This window comes from Ictidomys tridecemlineatus, chromosome 15 (genome assembly GCF_052094955.1).
Source record: "Ictidomys tridecemlineatus isolate mIctTri1 chromosome 15, mIctTri1.hap1, whole genome shotgun sequence".
NCBI classification, from domain to species: Eukaryota; Metazoa; Chordata; class Mammalia; order Rodentia; family Sciuridae; genus Ictidomys; species Ictidomys tridecemlineatus.
The window spans coordinates 49,922,237-49,942,000 of record NC_135491.1 but is presented as its reverse complement, the minus strand read 5'-3'; the positions used below and the strand labels follow the sequence as shown (position 1 = coordinate 49,942,000).

Here is a 19,764-nt window from a genome sequence, read left to right as displayed (position 1 = left end):
GAAGCAGCCTTGCCCTTGAGCTCAGCATCCTGGTGGGTTCTGTGCACCCTTCCTGCTCAATGTTTATAGTCTGTGTTTGGAGGAGAGGCCCATAGGTCAGGTTGGATGTTTGTGGGGATGGCCAGAGGCCAGGAGAACCAGAAAGCAGTCATGTTTGCTAGCAGGGAGCCTGGTACCTCTCTTGGAGATTAAAGAGTTATTTAGCGTATGGTGATATTAAAAAAACAGCCCTGTAAATCTGAAACTTCTCGACCCTCTGGCCAAGAAAAATATATTCCCCACCTACTTCCTATTCCCCTCATTAGAATGGCATGAAAGCTTATTGATTCCCGGGACTTTCTGGGGTGGTGGAAATATTCTACATCTTGATTTGAACACTGTTTGCAAGAAGATAAAGTTGTTAAAACTTGTCAAACTATAGCCTTAATTAAGGTCAGTACATTTTTTTTTTTACTATATCAATAGATATTCCATGGGGGTAAAAGGAGAGATAAATAAACTTAGCACAGATTTCATTTTCACATCTAAGGATATGACCTCTCAATTTTAGGAGTTACCTGTTGGTATACACATGCCTTTTAAGGATTATTTTTAAAAAGAAATAATAGAATGTGAATGGGGAAATTCAGCACAGGGGATGCAAGTAGGTATTCATAGTGTAATGTTTGCAGCTTTGCTGCATATTTGAGATTTTTCATAGTAAAAGGTTAAAAGAAATATTAAGTAGTTATCTTGCAGATATCACTCACAGATTTGTGTGTGTGTGTGTGTGCGCGCGTGCATGCTTGTGCTGGGGCTGAACCCAGGCCCTTACGCCTGCTAAGCAAGCAAGCACTCTACCACGGAGCTGCACCCCTGACCCACTCACAAATATATTCTTAAAGGAAATGTGGGAAAATAAAATTATAGCACACAAATGGTTATTTGCAGCAAAGGATCGCATTTCCAATGATGCTGTGTTAGTTTTCTAGGGCTGCACAAAGCACCACACACTGAATGGCTTAGAACAACAGAAATTTATTTTCTTGCAGTTCTAGAGGCTGGGCAGCTGACACAAGATATTAACAGCATTGGTTCTTTCTGGAATCCCTCACCTGTTCCAAGTCTTTCCCAGCTTCCGGCAGTGCTCTGCTATCCCTGGCTTGCAGACCTGTCCCTCCAGTCCCTGCCTTCATCTTAATAAGGTGTTCTTTCTTGTGGCTCCACATCCGTGTCTCCACATTATACTCTTCTTAGGAGGACACCAGTCATCTTGAAGTGAGCATCCACCCTGGTCCAGTCTGACCTCATTTAACTGGATGACGTCACAGGCCCTATTTCTAAATAAAGCCACATTCACTGACTCTCAGTGGACATGCTTTGGGAGGAAATGCTATTCTACCCAGTCCAGATATCACTACATGGATTCTGCTACTTGAATAGCTTAGATGGATGTGAATATGTATGAACTATGTCATATTTCAGAAAGATGACCCAATGGTGACAGAGGTTCCAATTTTGAAGGTTCATGGGAAGAGTTTGATACTTCACTTGAGTGAAAAAGAAAACATAATTATAAGAGTTACCTAGCATATAGTGATATTAAAAAAGATTCTTGGGCCATTTTCCTAACCTATAAAATCAGAATCTCTCAAAGCAAGATCCCAGAAATCTGTGTTTCAACAAGTATCCCATGTGACTCAGGAGCACCATAGTGTTTGTGACCTACTGTATTAGAAGGCTAAGGGCCAAGGGCAAGAGGAAGACTGGAGATGGGAAAACTACAGGTGGCCAGGTGGGCAGGTTCCATGGGGTTATTAAAGAATCAGCATCCTAGTTGGGCATGGTGACTCATGCCTATAATCCCAATGACTCAGGAAGTTAAGGCAGAAGAACTGCAAGTTCAAAGCCAGCCTCAGCAAATTATCGAGGCCCTAAGCAACTTAGTGAGACCCTGTGTCAAAAATAAAAAATAAAGTAAAAATTAAAAGGGTCCACATCCTCCATTTGCAGTGTGGAGCTTGGTGCAGGGCGATTGCAAGATGAACATGGCCCAGGCAGCCCACATTGCTGCCCTGTAGGGATCTGGAGCCCAGAGTCTGTGCCATGCTCCTGCCTTAGCATCTACTTAACCGTGTGACTTTGAGTATGTTGTTTCACCTTGTGAATTTTCCCCTGTCATTTTCCCCTGGCTCCCCCACAGGATTGCGGGTGGTTGTCATGAGACCACATGAGATCTGTAAAACAGAACATGTTGATCAAATGGAATCCGTTCCAGCTTCTGCTAAGAAAGGGGTCGATTTCTGCTAGGTGTTGAGGGTAGGATGTTTTCAAAGCCGGACTTGCTATGTGTTTTGACCCTATGGGGGTCCTGTCCATACCCTCAGAGGGGCATGAGGGCATTCTCCTCTCTCAGAGTTGCCCCTTCCCTGTGACCAGGGCCTGTGGGCCCTCATCCTGATTGCATGTGCACAAGTGCAACTCTAGACCTGAGACAGTCACCTGGTTGGGGAAGAACAGACTCCAAAGACAAGGCTGGCCAACGCCCCAGGTGGTCCCGAGGGCTCACAGGGATGCCTTCCTCTCACCATGCCTTCTGCTGTGCAACCACAAACACAGTGGACTTCTCTTCTGTGCTTGGCACTGTGCTTGCTGCTACGAATAAAAAGATTTCTACCTTCAAGAGGCTAACCTGTCAGTGGGAGGAGGTAGACACAATAATTAAGAGTGGTAGCAAGTGCTATAGCAGAATATAAATATTCTGCATGTGTATTGCACAGTGGAATAATAGACTAGATGATATGTTTTAGACCGGGGAGAGGGGCTGTGGCAAAGTGGCAGCCATGGCTCAGATGGGGGTTATCAGGGAAGGCGTCTCTAAGGAGTCAATGGTTGGTGAATAAAAAGGAGCTGTCACAAAGGTGCAAAGGTCCTGAGGTATGACCAAGACGGGGCTCTGGTGTTGCCAGACAGTATGAGTAAGGAAGTGTGGAGAGAGGTGAAATGAGAGGTGAGCCAGCGCCCTATCTTGGTGAGGTTCATGAGTCACAGGGATTTAAGTTTTATTCAGAGGGCAATAGGCAGCCCCTGGAAAGTTTTATGCAGAAGGCTAAAGGAGTAATAAGGAAAAATAATAAAGAAAAACTATTTTCTTAGATAGTTCTAGTTGCTATATGGAGGATAGATTGCAGGTGGTCGAGAGTAGAATCAGAAAGAGTTAAAGGCCATCAGTGTTGTCCAGGTGACTAGAGGGTAGGCTGGCCTAAACTGGGTGACCATGAGGATGGGGGAGATTAGCAATTGCCTTAGACATAGCACTTCTAGAATTTGCTAATGGATTGGATGTCGACATTGAGGAAAGGGAGGACTTGAGGGTGATGCCAAGATTTTGCCCTGAACAACGGGGTGGTTTGATTTATGGAAATGATAAATACTGGGATGGGGGCCCAGGTTTGGGATGGGACTTTCAAGTTCCCTGGGGACATGTCAGGTTGGAGATGCCAAGAAATCATCATCCAAGATAAGATTTCAAATAGTATAGTTAACTGATGGATCCAGAGCTTACAATCCACATGTGGCTATTTGAATTTAAATTAATGGGTTGGCGATATAGCTCAATTGGGAGAGTGTTTGCCTGGCATGTACAAGGCTCTGGGTTCAATCCCCAGCACCACAAAAAAAAAAAAAAAAAAAAAAAAAAAAAGAAAGAAAATTAAATTAATTAGAATTAAATCAAGAAGTCACATGCATGGTCACACCAGCCACATTTCCAGGGTTCAGTAGGGGCTATTGGCTACTATATTAGCACAAAGATAGAACATTTTCAGCATTGTCAGAAAGACTGTTGGGCAGCACTGGTCTAGCGCTGTGGCCCAGGGCTCCTGATTTTTTCTCTCTGGCATAATGGCCCCTAGATTAGGGGTGGTTCTGCTCCAGGATGGGGTCCCTGCATCATTCACAAATGGCTCACTCTTGCCTTCTCTGCTTGACACACGCTAATGATGATGTCTATCACTTGTGACCATGTCAGACAGGTGAAGGACACCTTGTCCTGGGGTTTTCAGAGAAGTCATCCCCTGGGGCTGAGGTTCTAACACGGTGATACGTCTAAAACATGGTGTTTAACCCTTAGGAAATTCAGAGGAGACACTGTAGCTCACCAGGAATCACCAGGTGTCCCCCGTTCTAGGGTGCACTGTGCAGACCTGACAAGGTTCAGATGTGTGCAGTGGGTCTCAAGCAGTCCAACAGTCTTGTGTTCTAGATCCACCCATGTCACCGAGGCAGGTCATCTGATCTCTGTCAATATAAACATCCTCCATTATAAAGGGGAAGGATTGCAGGGCTGAGCAGAGGTAGAAATTGTTTAAATCCATAAAAAGGAGTAGTCGGCTGGGTGTGGCGGTGCACGCCTGTAATCCCAGCGACTCCAGAAGCTGAAGCGGGAGGAGCACAAGTTTGAGGACAGCCTGGCCAACTGAGTGAGCCCCTGTTTAAAAAGAAAAATTAAAAAGGGCTGTGGAGGTAGCTCAGTGATAGAGCACCCCCGAGTTCTATCCTTAATACCCACCTCCCAAAAAGTAGTAGTGAGGCGTGAGGCAAGTTGCTTTGTTGTTGTGATTTTTTTTTTTAAACAAAATGGTTCAGTGACTATTATAGTTTCTTGTAAATCATTTGCCCTTTTGTAAACAAATGGCAAAAACAACAATTATTTTTCTTTCTTAAATGGAGTATGAAAGGCATACTTGGGATTATTGCTTCTGAAACCATGATGTAAGGTTATTTGAAGATTGATGGCTCCGTTTCTCCTTTAAAGATTAGCGAAATAAAACACGGAGGGCATCACCGTTAGAGCTCAGAGCCTCACATGGTAGATCTGAAACATATTGTTTTATTATGAAAGCTGGGCCAGATGATGGTGTGTTTAGATGGCATCAGTGGGTTTTCCTTGTGGGTAGCATGTCCTGTGAGCCTCTCAGAGGGGTTTGAGGTCCAGGTCCTGAGAGATTGCAGTCAGCCAGACTTGGTCTCACCAAGTCTGCAAAAGGATGCATTCTGAAGAGATTGTGTCCTGCAAGCTCTGACGTTGCCCATCACAGTTGCAGCCCAGTTCCTTCCTACCCTGCTATTGCAGGGAGAGACAGGATTTTATTCAGAAGAATCCAGAAGGTAAGCCTCAGAGAGCTCCTTGCGTTCACCCTCACCAAGCCCACGTGAATCAGAATAATAGCACAAAAACTTGTAGGGGCACATTGGCAGTTTCAAGCAGTAATTTAGTATTTTCAGGCTGTTGACCCCCTTTTTCTCTTCTTTCTTTCTATCTTTTTTGGTTCCAGGGATTAAACTCAGGGGCACTCTACCACTGAGCCACATCCCCAGCCCTATTTTGTATTTTATTTAGAGACAGGGTCTCACTGAGTTGCTGAGGCTGGCTTTGAACTTGCGATCCTCCTGCCTCAGCCTCCTGAGCCACTGGGATTACAGGCATGTGCCACCGTGCGCAGCTGTCCCCTTTTTCTGATGTCCGGGATTGCCCACCTACACTGCCTTCTGCTTCGGAGGATGAGGTTGCAGGCACTGGCATTCAGAACAGCTCATTTTATGAGCAGAAGCAATACCAGGTCCCAGGGGACTGGCACTGTCTTCCTGTCCTTCTCTCCACATTCCAGAACAAGAGCAGTTGGTCACATCTTAGGCACAAGCTTCCTACTTATTTCCTTTTTGTCCTTCTTCCTGCCTGGTGGCTTTGCAGAGCTATGGACTTGCAGTGATGTGAGGAGGGTCAGGTGTGGGCCTGCTTTGGGGGGTTCTGTGGCTTGTCACTTCCTCCACCACGAAAGGGTAGCCAGAGCTCTGCCCTGCAGGGCCCGACTTCTGATTTGGACCCAGCGAGGCAGAGAGCAGTCTGTTAGAAGGGGAAGCAAGTGGATTCTGCTGCCTTGGTTGTGGCTGTGTCCGGCTCCCCAGAACCACCATCCCCGGGGCCGGGGAGGTGGGCTGTCAGCACAAGGACAGGGCTCTCTAGGCAGATGAGGCTCAGGACAGCCCCACTCATCGTCTTCCTCTGAGCTGTCCATCTGTGTGCTACCAGGTGTGCTGCAGGGGGTCGGGGCAGCTGGACACGGGGCCCAGGGTGCCATCTCATCTCAGAGAAAGGGTTTTCAGGCACAACCGGGCCCAGGGATAAAAGGCCATCTGTCCATCTCTCAGTGCCCAGCCCCGGCCTTCTCGAACAACATTCCTTTATGCGGCCGCCCCGCCCCCCGCAGCCCCCGCCGCCGCACACTGCCTCCTTTCAGGCCTCCTCTATGCTGGACTTGTTTGTTTGCGGTGCAGAGCGCAGACTCTCTGTTGTTCTTCTCTGTTCTCCCCCCATGCACCCTCCAAGCCCACCCTCTCTAGGGAAGACAGGGCCTGGGCACTGGAGGAGGGCTAGGGGCTGAGACAGAGGCCCTTGGGGACCTCCCAGTGAGTCCTCCATCCATCATCTGGGAGATCTTGCATGAGTGACTGAGTTCCCCCCGTCTATGGAAAGCCTCTTGCCAGTTTCTCAGGGAGAATTATGTCAATATCAACGGGATGTCCACCACATATGCTCACCATGAAGGTGGCCTGGCTGGCCCAGGACCATGTGTTGGGGGGTGGGGGGTGGAGGTGGGAAGAGTGCAGAACAAGGTTTGCATCCAAGAGAGCATCAGTTTGTGTGGCCCCTGCTCTGCCACCTGCCCTGCACCACACTCCAAGTGGGAAAGACAGGGGAGTGGCTTCTCAAGCCCCAAAGGAAGGGGAAAAGTGCTGCCTCTGAGTTAGGAGGGGATGTGCTCCAATGTCCCCCCATGGTGGGCCAGGTGGGAAGGTCATGTTGACAGGCAGACCCTGATTTCCTGCAGCAGAGGACAAGATGCAGGCCCTGGCTTTATATCTCCTTGCATAGGTTTCTCAGTGTGGCTCTCTCTCCTGGTTGAATTCCCTCTCCTTCCTTGGCCCCGCCTGGATCCCAGGGAAAGCTGATTCAGTTCTTGGATTCGTTTTCTAGTACCGCCATAACTACCACAAATTAGGTAATTTAAACAACATGAATTTGTCATCTATGTTAGGCATGGGAGCACATGCCTGTAATCACAGCCACCCCAGAGGCTAAGGCAGGAGGATGTCAGGTTCAAGGCCAGCCTAAGCAATTTAGTGAAACTCTAGGCAATTTAATGAGACATTGTCTCAAAAAAAATTTTTTTTAAATGTAAAGAGCTAGGGAAGTGGCTCAATGGTAAAGCACATCTGGGGCCAACTCCAGTACCAAAAAAAGAGGAATTATACTCTCATAGTGTATAGTTCTGGAGGTCAGAATTTTAAGACCAAGGGTCCGCAAGATAGGTTCCTTCTGAGAGATGTGAGAAAGAGTCTCTCCTGGCTTCTGGTTGTGTGCTGGGGTCTCTGATGACCCTTGGCTTGTAGATGAATCAGCCCTTCATCCTCATATGGTGCTCTCTTTGTGGACATGTCTATGTTCACATTTTCCCAGTATTTCCCCATTTCCTAAGGATTCCAGTTATGCTGGGTTGGGCACACCTTAATGACCTCATTAATTACATCTTCATGGCCCCAAACAAAGTCACCTCCTATAGGTTTCTCAGTGTGGAATTGTTCATATGAATTTACAGCATGGAGCAGACACAGTTCAACCAGGACAGGCCTTTGTACTGGAAAGTGTGACAATGGAGGTGACATCTTTGGTGCATGGCCTGGGTCTCCACTGTAATTTCTTCACCCTCACAGGTTTTGTCTCCTTCCAGACACAAAGGAGGGAATACCAGTAAATATCATCCCCTCCCCCACACCTCTGCTCCCATCCCCTGCTTCCTCTAAAGCTGATTGTTGCCACCCTAGACTGGAGGGAGGAGGAGGCCAGGCTCACCCTTCACTGGGCCTTGCTAGGCCTCTGGTTCCTTTGGTGCCTGTCACCCAACTCACCCAGGGCTTTGGCACTGCAGGCCTGTGCCCTGTGGGTACAGCCTGGGCTCCCCATCTAGATTCCCTGTCCTGTAAATAAGGTGGTGGAGTGGAGAACAAAATCTTTGCTCTTGCCTTTCCCTTCTCCTTCCCCGCAAAGGGGCACCCACATAGAACAGGAGGCTGTAGCTCACCCCCGAGTTTTCAGACCAGCACACCAGAGCTGTGTTTATGTTCAGACCTATTGGTTTGGCCCCCAGCACTCATTTGCTTTATATGCAAGGTGAATTTAAAAATCTGGAGATTTCACACACACACACAAAAAAAAAAAAAAAAAAAAAAAACAGCTTTCCCATTTTTCTTAAAAATCACAGGATCTGGGGCTGGGGTTATAGCTCAGTGGTAGAGCACACTAGGCCTAGCACAGGCGAGGCCCTGGGTTCGATCCTCAGTACCACATAAAAATAAGTAAATAAAATAAAGGCATTGTGTCCATCTACACCTAAAAAACAAATATTAAAAAAAAAATCATAGGGTCTGACGGTCTCCCATGACCTGTACCTAAGGCAGGGCTGCCTCTCATCGCAGGGCATGGCTCCTGTATTTCTCTATCGTCTGCTCCATTCCCTCTGACCCCTGTGACCTCAAGACCCAATGACAATGGCTATTGCTACTGCCCTTATACATTTCTTTTTTTCTCCATGCCAATGTCCCCTGGCAAAAGGTGCCTCATGGTTTTGCCTGAGTCTTGCTTCTTGGTGCCTCATGTTTTAAGGAAAATCAGAATAAGCATCTGAGGAAGGGATGAGGATTCCTGCATGTTTCACATACAAACAAAATAGGTCTGTGTCGTGAACCACGCCCTGCCTGCTCCACTCGGCCCTGTCGCCTGCCCAGCCGCTGAAGACAGCTGGAAGTTGGGGTGCCCTTGCCAGAGAGAAGCAACGTCTTGTTCCAGGAGGAAGATATGGAGGCCACACAGCGTGTTGGCAGTGGAACCCGGTCTAGAACTGTACCCCTTGGTCTAGAGCTGAGTGTAAAGCAAGAACTAAATGGCTGCCTTGGATTCTTCCAGGCCTAGACGGGCCTCTGAGGGCTGCCTTCCCGAGAGATGGCCTGTTGTGGGGCTGGCTGGGAACCTCAGGGAGCTGCCAGGGAGCCAGTGCTGGGTGCATTTGGATCTGACAGTGCTGAACCTGGTATGAAAGTGCTGGCAGAGGAGGGACCCAGGAGGGCCATGGGTGTGATCAGGGCGCTTGCCAGCCAGGAATCGGCAGAGTGCTGGGAGAAGCTGTGGCTGGCGCTCTTGTCTGCAGGCTTCTCTCCTGTGTGGTCTTAAACTGTGTCTGGAAGTATCTGATGAGGTCAAAATACCCTCTTTACCCCACCACCACATTGCCTAGCATGTCCAGCGGCTCTTGGCTAGAAATGTGCTGTGCCTGCCTATGCCATCTCCTTGGCAGGTGACATTGGTGGCTCCTTGTGCCTGTCCTCTTTCTAAGTAAACACAAAATGTGAAAGCCATTGGGAAGTTCTCCTCCTGTGGCTCTGCCCATGCTACGGTGGCCTTTCCGCCTGAGCAGGCCACTCATCTACTCATTATGTATCGTTTGGCAGGTATTTGAGTGCCAACCCTGTGCCAGGCCCTCACAATGAACAAGATAAGCACAGAGCTTACACTCTAGCTTGGGAGGCAACAGATAGCTAAGGTGGGAGGAGAGAAAGATGCTTTCAGCCCTGAGCAACTGAACACAAAGTGCTTCTTCCCAGAGGTGGGGAGAAGGGGGATGGGGAGGGCCTGGATGAGAGACTGGGTCTACGGTACCCTTCTTGTTGTTCCAGGACTGTCTTCTATCCCTCAAGTGGATCCTATGAGAAAGCTGTCATTTGACACTCTTCCAAGTGTCACTCATTACACTTGTGTTAAATCATTCTTGTGAAAGCCAATAAAAGTCTGACCACAGAGTTACTCACCTTCTAAATTGGGTGCTGAAAGGCACCCAACCCAAAGGCACCATGCAGAACAGTCTCCTAACACACAGATTTTCTTCACTATGAGATTCTTTTAGGTTTTTAAAGTTCTCTTTGTCTTCCTTCCGGGATCAGGAGAGTTTTTTAAAAAGTTTCCAGGAAACTTTTTTTTAAAAAAGCTTTTTAGAGTACCCTAGTTGCCGGAATGACCTTTACACACTTGTGATTCATGGACGGTGTTTGCCTGGGGAATGCAGGGTGAGCCCAGCTCAACTGTAAAATAAATACCGGGGCTCAGGCACCTGGAAACGAGTCCAGATCAGCATGTGTGCCGGGTGGTACAGCTGCTGTTGGAAGGACAAGGTTCCTGGAGTCCCCAGAGTGAGACTGGATGACTCTCTTCAGACCCTTCTGTAGAAAAAGGTTCTCAGACCTTCTGGAATCTCACAGCCCGACTCAAGGAAGTTAGTCAATGAAATAAGAGCTGGGGGCCCTTTCCTGTCCCTAAGAGTATTCCTGCTCTTGCTGATGCTAATAGATGGCTGGCTCTGCCTCTCCTTGGAGTCTCCTCCCGTATTGGAGGTGTGTTCAATCTTGTGATAATAACCTGGGCTTCTGCCAGGAAGGGGTGTGGTCCTATAAGGCCACCCAGAAAGCACCTTTGTTTATATGGTCACTCCAGGGTTTATTTGTCAAGAGCCCGTCACTCGTCACTCGTGACATTACTCCCTGTTGGCCACAGGCCCCTCAAGGTGTCATTAGACTGGGGCAGCAGAAAGCGGGAGAAGGACAGGAAGTGCTCACAACTACTGTCTTCCCCTTTGTCCCTCTTTTTCTCATCCTTCATAGGTAGGGTGTTCCCTGCCTTCAGAATGGCACTGGTCTGTGATTCAGGGTGACTTTCCAGAGAAAAACTCTCACTGCTCTGTGCAGGGATGTGAGCTGGCGAGCCACGCTCAGCCTGTGCCGCTCCCGGCCTCCTGGCTCAGGAGGGAGTGGTGGGCCACAGATCAGGGGCTCCTCCACTTCCCTTGTTTCCACTCAGAATACTTCCAATTGAACGAGAAAGTTTAAAAATTTCATTTCCATGTTGAGCCAACGTCTTTCTATTTTTCAGTAATTTTTCAAGTAAAGGCGTGGAACTGGTACAACGTGAAAATTTGATCTATGTCCTGTCGTAGAGTCCCACATCAACCAGCTTAAACCAAGGAAACCATCATGTACAATGAATGCTAATAAACAAAAGTTTAGAATGTTATTTTCCTTCATAATAGACATCTTTAAATAGGACCTTTTTTTTTAAATGTCAGTATCTAGTTGCCAACTGCCCTTCCTTGGGAAGATTGTCTTTTGCTCTGAAAACATATTTCATATTTTTTTTAGAGAGAGAGAGAGAGAGAGAGAGAGAAGTTTTTAATATTTATTTTTTAGTTTTCAGTGGACACAACATCTTTATTTTATTTTTATATGGTGCTGAGGATCGAACCCAGCACCCCGTGCATGCCAGGCAAGCGCACTACCACTTGAGCCACATCCCCAGCCCTTTCCTATGAAATTTCCTAATATTTATGAAATGCTGACAGTAATTTTTTTAATTTTTCTTTTTTTTTTCAGGGTCTTGTGCATTCTAGGCAAGTGTTCTACTGTTGGGCTACACCTCCAGCCCTAAAATATATTTATTTAGAAAAAAGAATGCTGGCAATCTCAAATCAATTTTATGTACTATTAGATGTGCTCATGCCTTTTCTATGTACTCAAAGGACACAGAAAATCTACAGTCTAGAGTGTTGGAATGGATTTTTGTTTGTTGTACTGGGGATTGTTGTACAAGGGCTGCTTAACCACTGATCCACATCCCCAGCCCTTTTTTATATTTTATTTAGAGACAGGGTCTCATTGAGTTGCTGAGGCTGGCTTTGAACTCGGGATCCTCCTGCCTCAGCCTCCCCAGCCCTGGGATTACAGGTGTGCACCACCATGCTTAGGCAGTGTTGGAGTGTTGATCCTATATGTGGACACTGCCTTTCCAGCCCAGAGTGGCATTGCAGGATGGCATGTTCAGGGTCCTGGGCCACCCCTCTCGGGCAGAGAGCCTTATTTCCCCTCTGTGAGGCCATTCTAAGAGGTTGTTCATAAGCCCCTCTCTACCCCAACAGCCAGTCCTTCCACATGGCAGGAGTCAGGCTGCTTTGCAAAGACCCAGTATTGAAACATGGCCCACTGAGGACATGTGGGTAGGACATCTAGTATTTGTACATGCCCATTAGAAAGCTGGTCTCTGTTGTGCTGGAATCTATAATGCCATTGGTTAAACAAGATAACTACACAAATATTCAAAAACAACCAGAAGCAAGATATTAAAAATACCAACTGAGGCAGTGTTTAAATACATGGAAAGCATGATTTTTTTTTTAAGTTGGGAAATGAAAAGATCATCTCTGGCAAGGATGGTAGGGAAGAAGAGCATATGGGAAAGAGAATATTCCAGAGTCCCACTAATGGCTTGACCCCCTCACTCACTATGGTACAGCCCCATGCTTAGGTTTCCTCCTCTGTCGTAGGAATAATATTGTGCCTACTTCATGCAGTTGTTAGGGACAGACTATAGTAAGCATTCATGAAATGTTAACTTCTGTCCCCATCCTAGACAGGGTGATGCTTGGAAAGGAAAATGAAGAGCATGTTTTAAAAATGGCAAGTCATCTCATCTGGCTAGAGGGGAGACAGGGGTTAATCCCAGGATGCACCAGAAGAGAAGTTTGGAAATATAGGGGAAAGATTTCAAATACAGGGAAGTCACATAAGCCGATTTGCAGAGGACATCCTTGTGTTTACTTTAGGAATGTTGAACTGGAGGTGACAACAGGGCTTTCAGGTCAGATTCTGCTGTGGGAAATCAAACATTCTTCAGGGGCAAGGAGTAAGGCAAGAGGGGTTTTCGAGAGTCTTCGAGTTGATGCTTCTGGCAGGTTGGGGTTACTCAGACGTGTCTGCCAGTGAATCTGTGAATGTGGTGAGATCGTTGTGCAAGGGAAGAACTGGGGAAAAGAGGAGGGGGCCATCGTGGTACCTCACTGAGACCATCACCCCCTGAAAGGAAGGCTGATATGGAAACCCTGCAAACCTTCCTCTGTGATCTCCCTCCTCAGGCTTTCTGTTCTCCTCTGTCCCCCGTGCCACTGTCCCATGCATCACCATGCCAGGCTCCCCAACCTCACCATGTGGCTTCTGTGTCTCTCCACTAAGCAGGCCTCTGGGTCCAGGTCACTGCCTAGACCACACGTGTGTCTACAACATCATGCCAACAGCAGTTGCCCATAGAAAAAGCTGCAGGCATCCATTAGCTGGTAGTCTGGTGACCAAAAGGGCCCATGTTTGCCCAGTTCCCAGAGTCAGAAGCATGATGTTGCATGAGAGGGAGGTGCAGCTCTGCTGGGTTCTTCAAGGTCCCATCTCACCTGCTTGGAAGGGGAACATGGACCAAACAGCATGCTTAGAGTCCCAGTTATGTCCCAGGAAGAAAACAACGGTGGGGAAAGCAGATGGCAAAGTGTGGGAATATTGGCTGTCTTCAAGTATGTATAGGTCCGTCGGGGGAAAGAAAAGGGACCTGTGCAGCCAGAGAGTGGGAGACCCAGGAGGGATTGCAGGAAACCTGGAGGTAAAAAGCTGAGCACAAGAGAAACTGTGCCAAGGACTAGAAACACACATCAGAAGAGTCCTTCGCACCCAACGCTAAGGGGCAGATGCCCTCTTTTCTGCTTTCAGAGGTTGTCAGGTGGATGGGCCCAAGTCAGACCAGGGTCTGCTGCTCTGGATATCCGAAGAGTGTTGCAGACAAAAACCTTGAATGACATTATACATGGTAACCCCTTCCCAGGGAAGACTTGTTGAAAGGGGAAGATGGGGTTGCACCAAGTGGGGTTGGAGTTCAGAGAACAGGGAGATTGCTCTAAGAAAGGACTTAAAGGGAACCAAGAGAAAATGTCCAGGAGGGAGGAGGATCATAGCACTGGGGCTAGGTGCATTCTGGAGTATTCTAAGAGTAAAACAACTGGAAGGAAAAAGATAATTGACTACTGATGGGGAGTGGGAAGGCACCTTTGTGGGACATTTCAGGAGTTTCTATGTATGCTGTGCTGTAAAAATCCACTCTTCCAGGTCCTCAAAAGAGCATGAAATGCTTTTTAAAAAATATTTCAATATTAGTTTTTTTATATATTTACTTTTTAATTGTAGGTGGACACAATATCTTTATTTCATTTTATGTGGTGCTGAGGATCAAACCCGGTGTCTCACGTGTGCTAGGCGAGCACTCTACCACTGAGCCACAACCCCAACCCTTCCAGTATTAGTTTTTTGACACAGACTGAATGTATGGAGATTTGCAGACTAAAGCAGGGCACTTTCATTTGCACTGTTCATGGGTTTTCCCAGAAAACACCAGTGTGGCCACTGTCACCATTAGGTTCTCCTGGCTTCCTCTGGAAAAGAGTGGTAAGAATCATGACAAGAAAGACCCCCAAATGGCTACTCAGACCTCCTCAGCCCCTTGCCAATACCCTGTTTCCAAGAGCCTCCAGCACCATGTATTCCTTTCGTCCCAGGATCTGGAGGAAGGTCCTGTGGGCTATGTCCTCCTGTCCTTCCTACAGGGAAGCAGGAGTTTCACTTACCTGGCGGCCTGCTCTCTCTGGCCTCGCCCCACGTGACGTCAGAGCTAGCTAGAGCTGTGTGATTTTCCCAGCACATTCCATTTCCTTCTGACTTTACCTCTTTGCTTTTTCTGTTTAACCTTGAGCCCACTGGGCACTCCTCTGCCAATTCTGCCCCACGTGTGGCAGGTGACAGACCATGGGGTTGCTGGAGGAACAGCCTCCCTGGATCCCTGCCACCTTTCTTTCTTGTGTGCACATGGACCTGGAAGTCCTAGCCCGTGACCCATGGGATCGACTGAATGTCCAGGGAGGAAGAGAAGCAGGGAGGGAGGGAGGGCTGGCAGTCATTGGGCGTGGCACCGTGAGCCCCACCAGGTGCCCTCTGTGCCACCCTGTGACTCACTGTGCCTGACACCTGCCTGGGACTTGGAGGAAGACTGGCAGGATCCCCTTTCCCAGAACATTCCCACTGACCACTCTCACTTCCCCACAGTCTCGGCCAACTTGCTTTCTCTCTTCTGCTTCTTTTACTTTCGCAGAAATCTTTTTCAAAGGAGAAGGAGAGTACAAAGAATAATGACTCCCACATCAGCGTCTGTTTTCCAAAGTACTCAGTGTCCTTGATTTCCACCCACCCAGCCTCACCCAGGAAACTTCCATTCCTGGCTGCCTCATTGCAAGGCAGCCCAGGGCTCTGTCCTCTCCCTGAGTCCACTATAAGTAATCCTCTCATGCCTTCTCTTTGCAGGGTTCCTTGGAGAATGTGACTCTGGCCTCTGTGGAAACTCAGAAGACAGACCCTGCTATCGAACCAAGATTCAAAGAGGTGGATTGGGACAAGGTAGCTGGCACAGGATGGCAAGGGGTGATGATCCGGGAGTACTGGGGCCACGAGGGAATATGTGAAGCCAGAGGCTCTGGTATTCATGATGTGTTCCCAGGGAAGATGAGGAAGGGACACAGCTCACAAGCAAACCCAGGTGCAGGTTGTGGGGGTGCCTCTCTGATGGAAAAACTGGGATGAATAGCACATAAGGTCTCTGTATGGAACCAGCCCCCAAACACCACTGGGGACAGTGACAAGGTCAGCAGACCCAGGCATGCCCAATTTTACCCATGCACACAGCAGAGCTGCCCCAGGCACCTGCAACCCCTCAGAAGAGTCACTGGTGGATTCAGGTCTCGAAGCCTGTGGAAGCTGAGTAGGAAATGGGACTGGAGCCAACCTCAATGTCTGGGAGAAGCCAAGGGTGTCCAGGAGTCTTACAATAAACTCCTCTTGGAGTGTAGAGGCCAAGCAGACCCCGTGTGTTGTGAGGTGAGCCCTGGAAGAGCTGGGAGGTCCCAAGCGGACATGGAGGCTCTCAATAGCGAGCTGGGAAAAGTCATGCTGCCTGTTGGCTCAGGAGGAAACTGGGCTTGGATGTCATTTCTCTCCATTTGGGGTCATAGGACTGTCCCCCAAAGTCATGTTACCATTTCCTCTTGGAATAAATACTAGTATGCATGTTTATTTGGACAGGCAGTTTTAGATGCATGTCCCAAACTGCTGGACCTGTGTGTCCCATTCTGAAAGGGAGCCCCCACCCTGCTGGTATCGGTGTGGTGCGTCCCCAGCGCCTCCCAAGGAAAGTCGGGAAATCTGCCCAGAGTGGCAGAGAGAAGAAACTCTGCTACTATTTATGACCAGCCAGGGAGCCGGGTGGGGGGAATCCCTTGGGCCCAGACCTTGAGGAGCTATAGTGAGGCTAAGAAGGCAGTGGCTTTGTCTCTGCCCAGCGTGCCCAGGCTTAGGGTGGTTCTGCACGTGGCTCTTGAGGCAGAGAGACTCTTGAGCCAGAGTTAACCTTCTGCCTCAAATTCAAGGTTGGCCCTCTAGATGCTGCCTAGCCTCCCTGGGCCCAGAAGCTGGGGAACCAAGTGGGCGGTGATGGAAAGAGTGAGGGCAAACTCGGCAGGCGTGCTGGGCCCAGGGTAGAATGGCCCGCAAAAAGGAGTGAGAAGCAGGAAGAAAGGCTGAGAGCAGGAAGAAACCCCGCCCTGCTTCAAGGTGGGGTTTGGTCCGACCTTCAGGCTCTGTAGGGAACTTTACTGGAACGATTTCTAAATCATTCCTTCTACTGCCCCACTGGACAGGACCCAATCTTCTCTATATGAGATAAGAAACCAGACGGCAGCTCCTCACTCTGCACACCTCTCTCCGTTTTCAGGAGCCCAGCTGGCCTGAGGCTGGACCCGTTCCAGTGGCCAGAGCTGCCTGCTGCTCTTGGCTTCTGGGCACACCTCTCTCCTTTGTCCTTGTGTCTCCTGTGTCCTTTTCAGAGCCTTGGGAGCCCTCCCCACCCTTCTCACTCTGATGGAACAGGTGGGATTTGAAGGGTTTGGGGAAGTTCCCTGCACAGATTACACACACACACACACACACACACACACACACACACACACACACCATAATTAGCACCAAATTAGTGCTTCTTTTATTAAGTTCTTACCTCCAAGCCAGTCTTTTAAATGTATTATCTTTTATCTGATTTGCTTCTGCTAATAACACGAGGAGATAAGGATTATAATTATCCTGATGTAACTAATGAGGTGGAGCTTAAGTCTCCTGCCAGAGTCACTTGGCTGCAGGTCAGCAGCCCAGCTGGCTGGCAGTACTGGCTGAGCCCTCTCCTCCCTGCTCCCCCTGTGTGTCCTGCAGTCTTTTTACCCTGACAGCTGGGCCTGTGACTGGGACAGGGGGGTGGCAGACAGGAGGAGGCATTTCCAAAACCCCAGCACATCCTCTTCCTCATCCAGCCTTTGGCTGAGCCAGATTCCCGCAGAACCAGCTTCCCGCCACCCAAGAGAAGCTGTCAGTGGGTGTGGGCCACACTTTTCCCTCAAGGGACAGAAGCATCCAGACAGGTGTGTCACCAAACCCAATGCAGTGGTCCTTGTCCCTGCCCATTGCCCAATACTACGCACACAATCCTTGTCAACAGGAGCTCCTCCAAGTGTCCCCAGAGACTAGCAAAGGTGTTGATGTTGACCCTATGAATTCCACCCTTTTGGGCCCCTCAGATAAGTGACTGAGAACTCAGGAATATAACTCCTGGATCAGAAAAAGGGCTTTTGTGGCAAACCTGCCTCTGGGGAAGGACAAAACTCAAAGCTGTGGGTAACAGCTTGGATCACCTCTGGGCGCTCTGCCACCTCCCAGCCACCGTGTCCTCTGGTGAAGGGAGGGTCACTAGGAGGCTGCCTCTATGGATATGAGCTTGTCGCAGTTAGACTGTGCAGGACAGGCCTGCAAGCAACCCCACAAGACCATCAAGAATCTCACCTCCCTGCCCCAGCTGACCACTACACCAGACACCAGAGCCTCTGGGCTGAGGAGGCCACAGCTACAGAGGCCTGATTCAGATGACCAGAGGCCTCCCAGAGTGCGTTCTGAGCTGGACGCCCAGGTTGCAGGCCCTGCCCCTCCACCAAGAGCTGAACATCTGACCCTCACCTTCCCATCTTTACAATCAGATGGTCCCAGTCTCCATCTCAAAAATTGAGGCTCAAAGGATAATGCACATGAGGCCCCGGCTCAGTAGGGCCATGAAAAGTGTGCAGAAAATGTAGCCAGGATTCTTGGGGAGCTTCTTGTCCTTCCTCCCCTCCCCTCAGCCTGCTGCCTGGAAACCCATCCTCCGCCTGGCTCAGAAAGCTGCCCTGGAGCCATGTGCTCTGGGGTTTGGGTGGACATTTCTTTAAACAATTGCCTCAGCTCATGGCCATGGCTGTGGTGGTGGGAGGAGCTGCTGGCCCTGAACAGCTGCCCCCTCAGCCCCCATTTCTCCTCTGGGGAGAAGCAGATTTTCAGCACTGGCTCCTTGGCTCCCTCTGAGAAGTGTTGCCTAGGAAGAGAGGGATCTGGGGAGTGGGAGGGAGAGCAGAGGTGACCCCCTCCCCACCCTGGCAGCAGGCCCCCTGCCCACACTCTGCTCCAGGCCGCAAAGCAGGCCACCCTTTCCCCTGCTGCAGGCCACATTCCTGGCATAGTCCAGACAGGCCCTCCTCTTCCTGCTGGAGTAGGGGCAGAGCTGGGAGGGGGAGGGCCCTGTAGTGCACAAGGTGTTTGGGCCAAGTACATCTGCTTCCTGGGGCCCAGCCTGGTGCTCAGGTCTGTGAATCACCACAGGACCCCTCTAACGGCAGCAAACTGCCCACTCTGGAGTAGTTTCTGGGCATATCCTCATCCTCATCCACACAGTCCCGCTGGGGAAACCTAAGTGCTGGACTTGACCTCTCTGAGTGTCAAGTTCCACAGCTGTAGGAGGAGGATTTGGTGTTTTATGGTGAGTGAGGTGCTGGAAGCCCCCAGGTACATGGAAACTAGAAGCCTGATCCATGGCATATTCTCCCCTTCTTTCTCCCAAACAAGAAAAGATTCTTGATGGTCTTGTGGGGTTGCTGCAGGCCTGTCCTGCACAGTCTAACTGCGACAAGCTCATATCCACAGAGGCAGCCTCCTAGTGACCCTCCCTTTACCAGAGGACACGGTGGCTAGGGAGGTAGCAAGCGCCCAGAGGTGATCCAAGCTGTTACCCACAGCTTTGAGTTTTCTCCTACAGAAGCCATAGACCTTTGCCACATCTTCCCAATATCTCCCAAGCCGTAAGCAATTTCAAGGTCAGAGGGACCAGGACATAGTGCCAGCTGGGAGGGAGAGAGGGCAAGGGGCCAAGGGGCCCCCAGCCCAGTAGAGTAGAAGTGAAATTTATCTTGAGTCATTTTCTGAACCTCATAGAACATTGCCAGAGAGCAGGCAGCTTCTGCCATTCTCCAGTCTCAAAACCAGTTCCCAGCCAGCTGCCGTATTGGAAATGACCAGCGTGTGACAGGCATTGAACCCATTAGCACCCAGCTGAGACTGTTTCCCTCAGTGGTCAGGACTAGGACTGGAAGAGAGCTGACGTCCCCAGCTCTTGCGAAGTTGTGTGGAGGGTGCTACCAGCTAGAGTAAAAGGGTAAGGTAGTTCCCAGTGCAGGACTAATGAACCCCATCTTGAGAGTCACTTAACCTCTTGGACTTCAGTATTCTCATCCCCAAAACAGGAAGCAAGTCAGCTACTTGGGGAGGCTGAAGCAGGAGGATCACAAGTTCAAGGCCAGCCTAGGCAAATTAGTGAGACCCTGTCTCAAAAAAATAGAAAGGGCTGGGGATGTATCTCCATGG

The 19,764-nt window shown here is 49.2% G+C and overlaps 1 protein-coding gene across 1 annotated transcript in view; it reads left to right on the top strand.

The window, feature by feature from the left end:
* Positions 1–19,764, top strand: part of Fa2h (fatty acid 2-hydroxylase) — a 50,329-nt gene that overhangs the window by 14,559 nt on the left and 16,006 nt on the right. Inside the window, exon 2 of the mRNA XM_005318427.5 lies at positions 15,304–15,396. Coding sequence (XP_005318484.1) covers positions 15,304–15,396 — 93 coding nt within the window. The remainder of the gene's footprint in view (positions 1–15,303; positions 15,397–19,764) is intronic.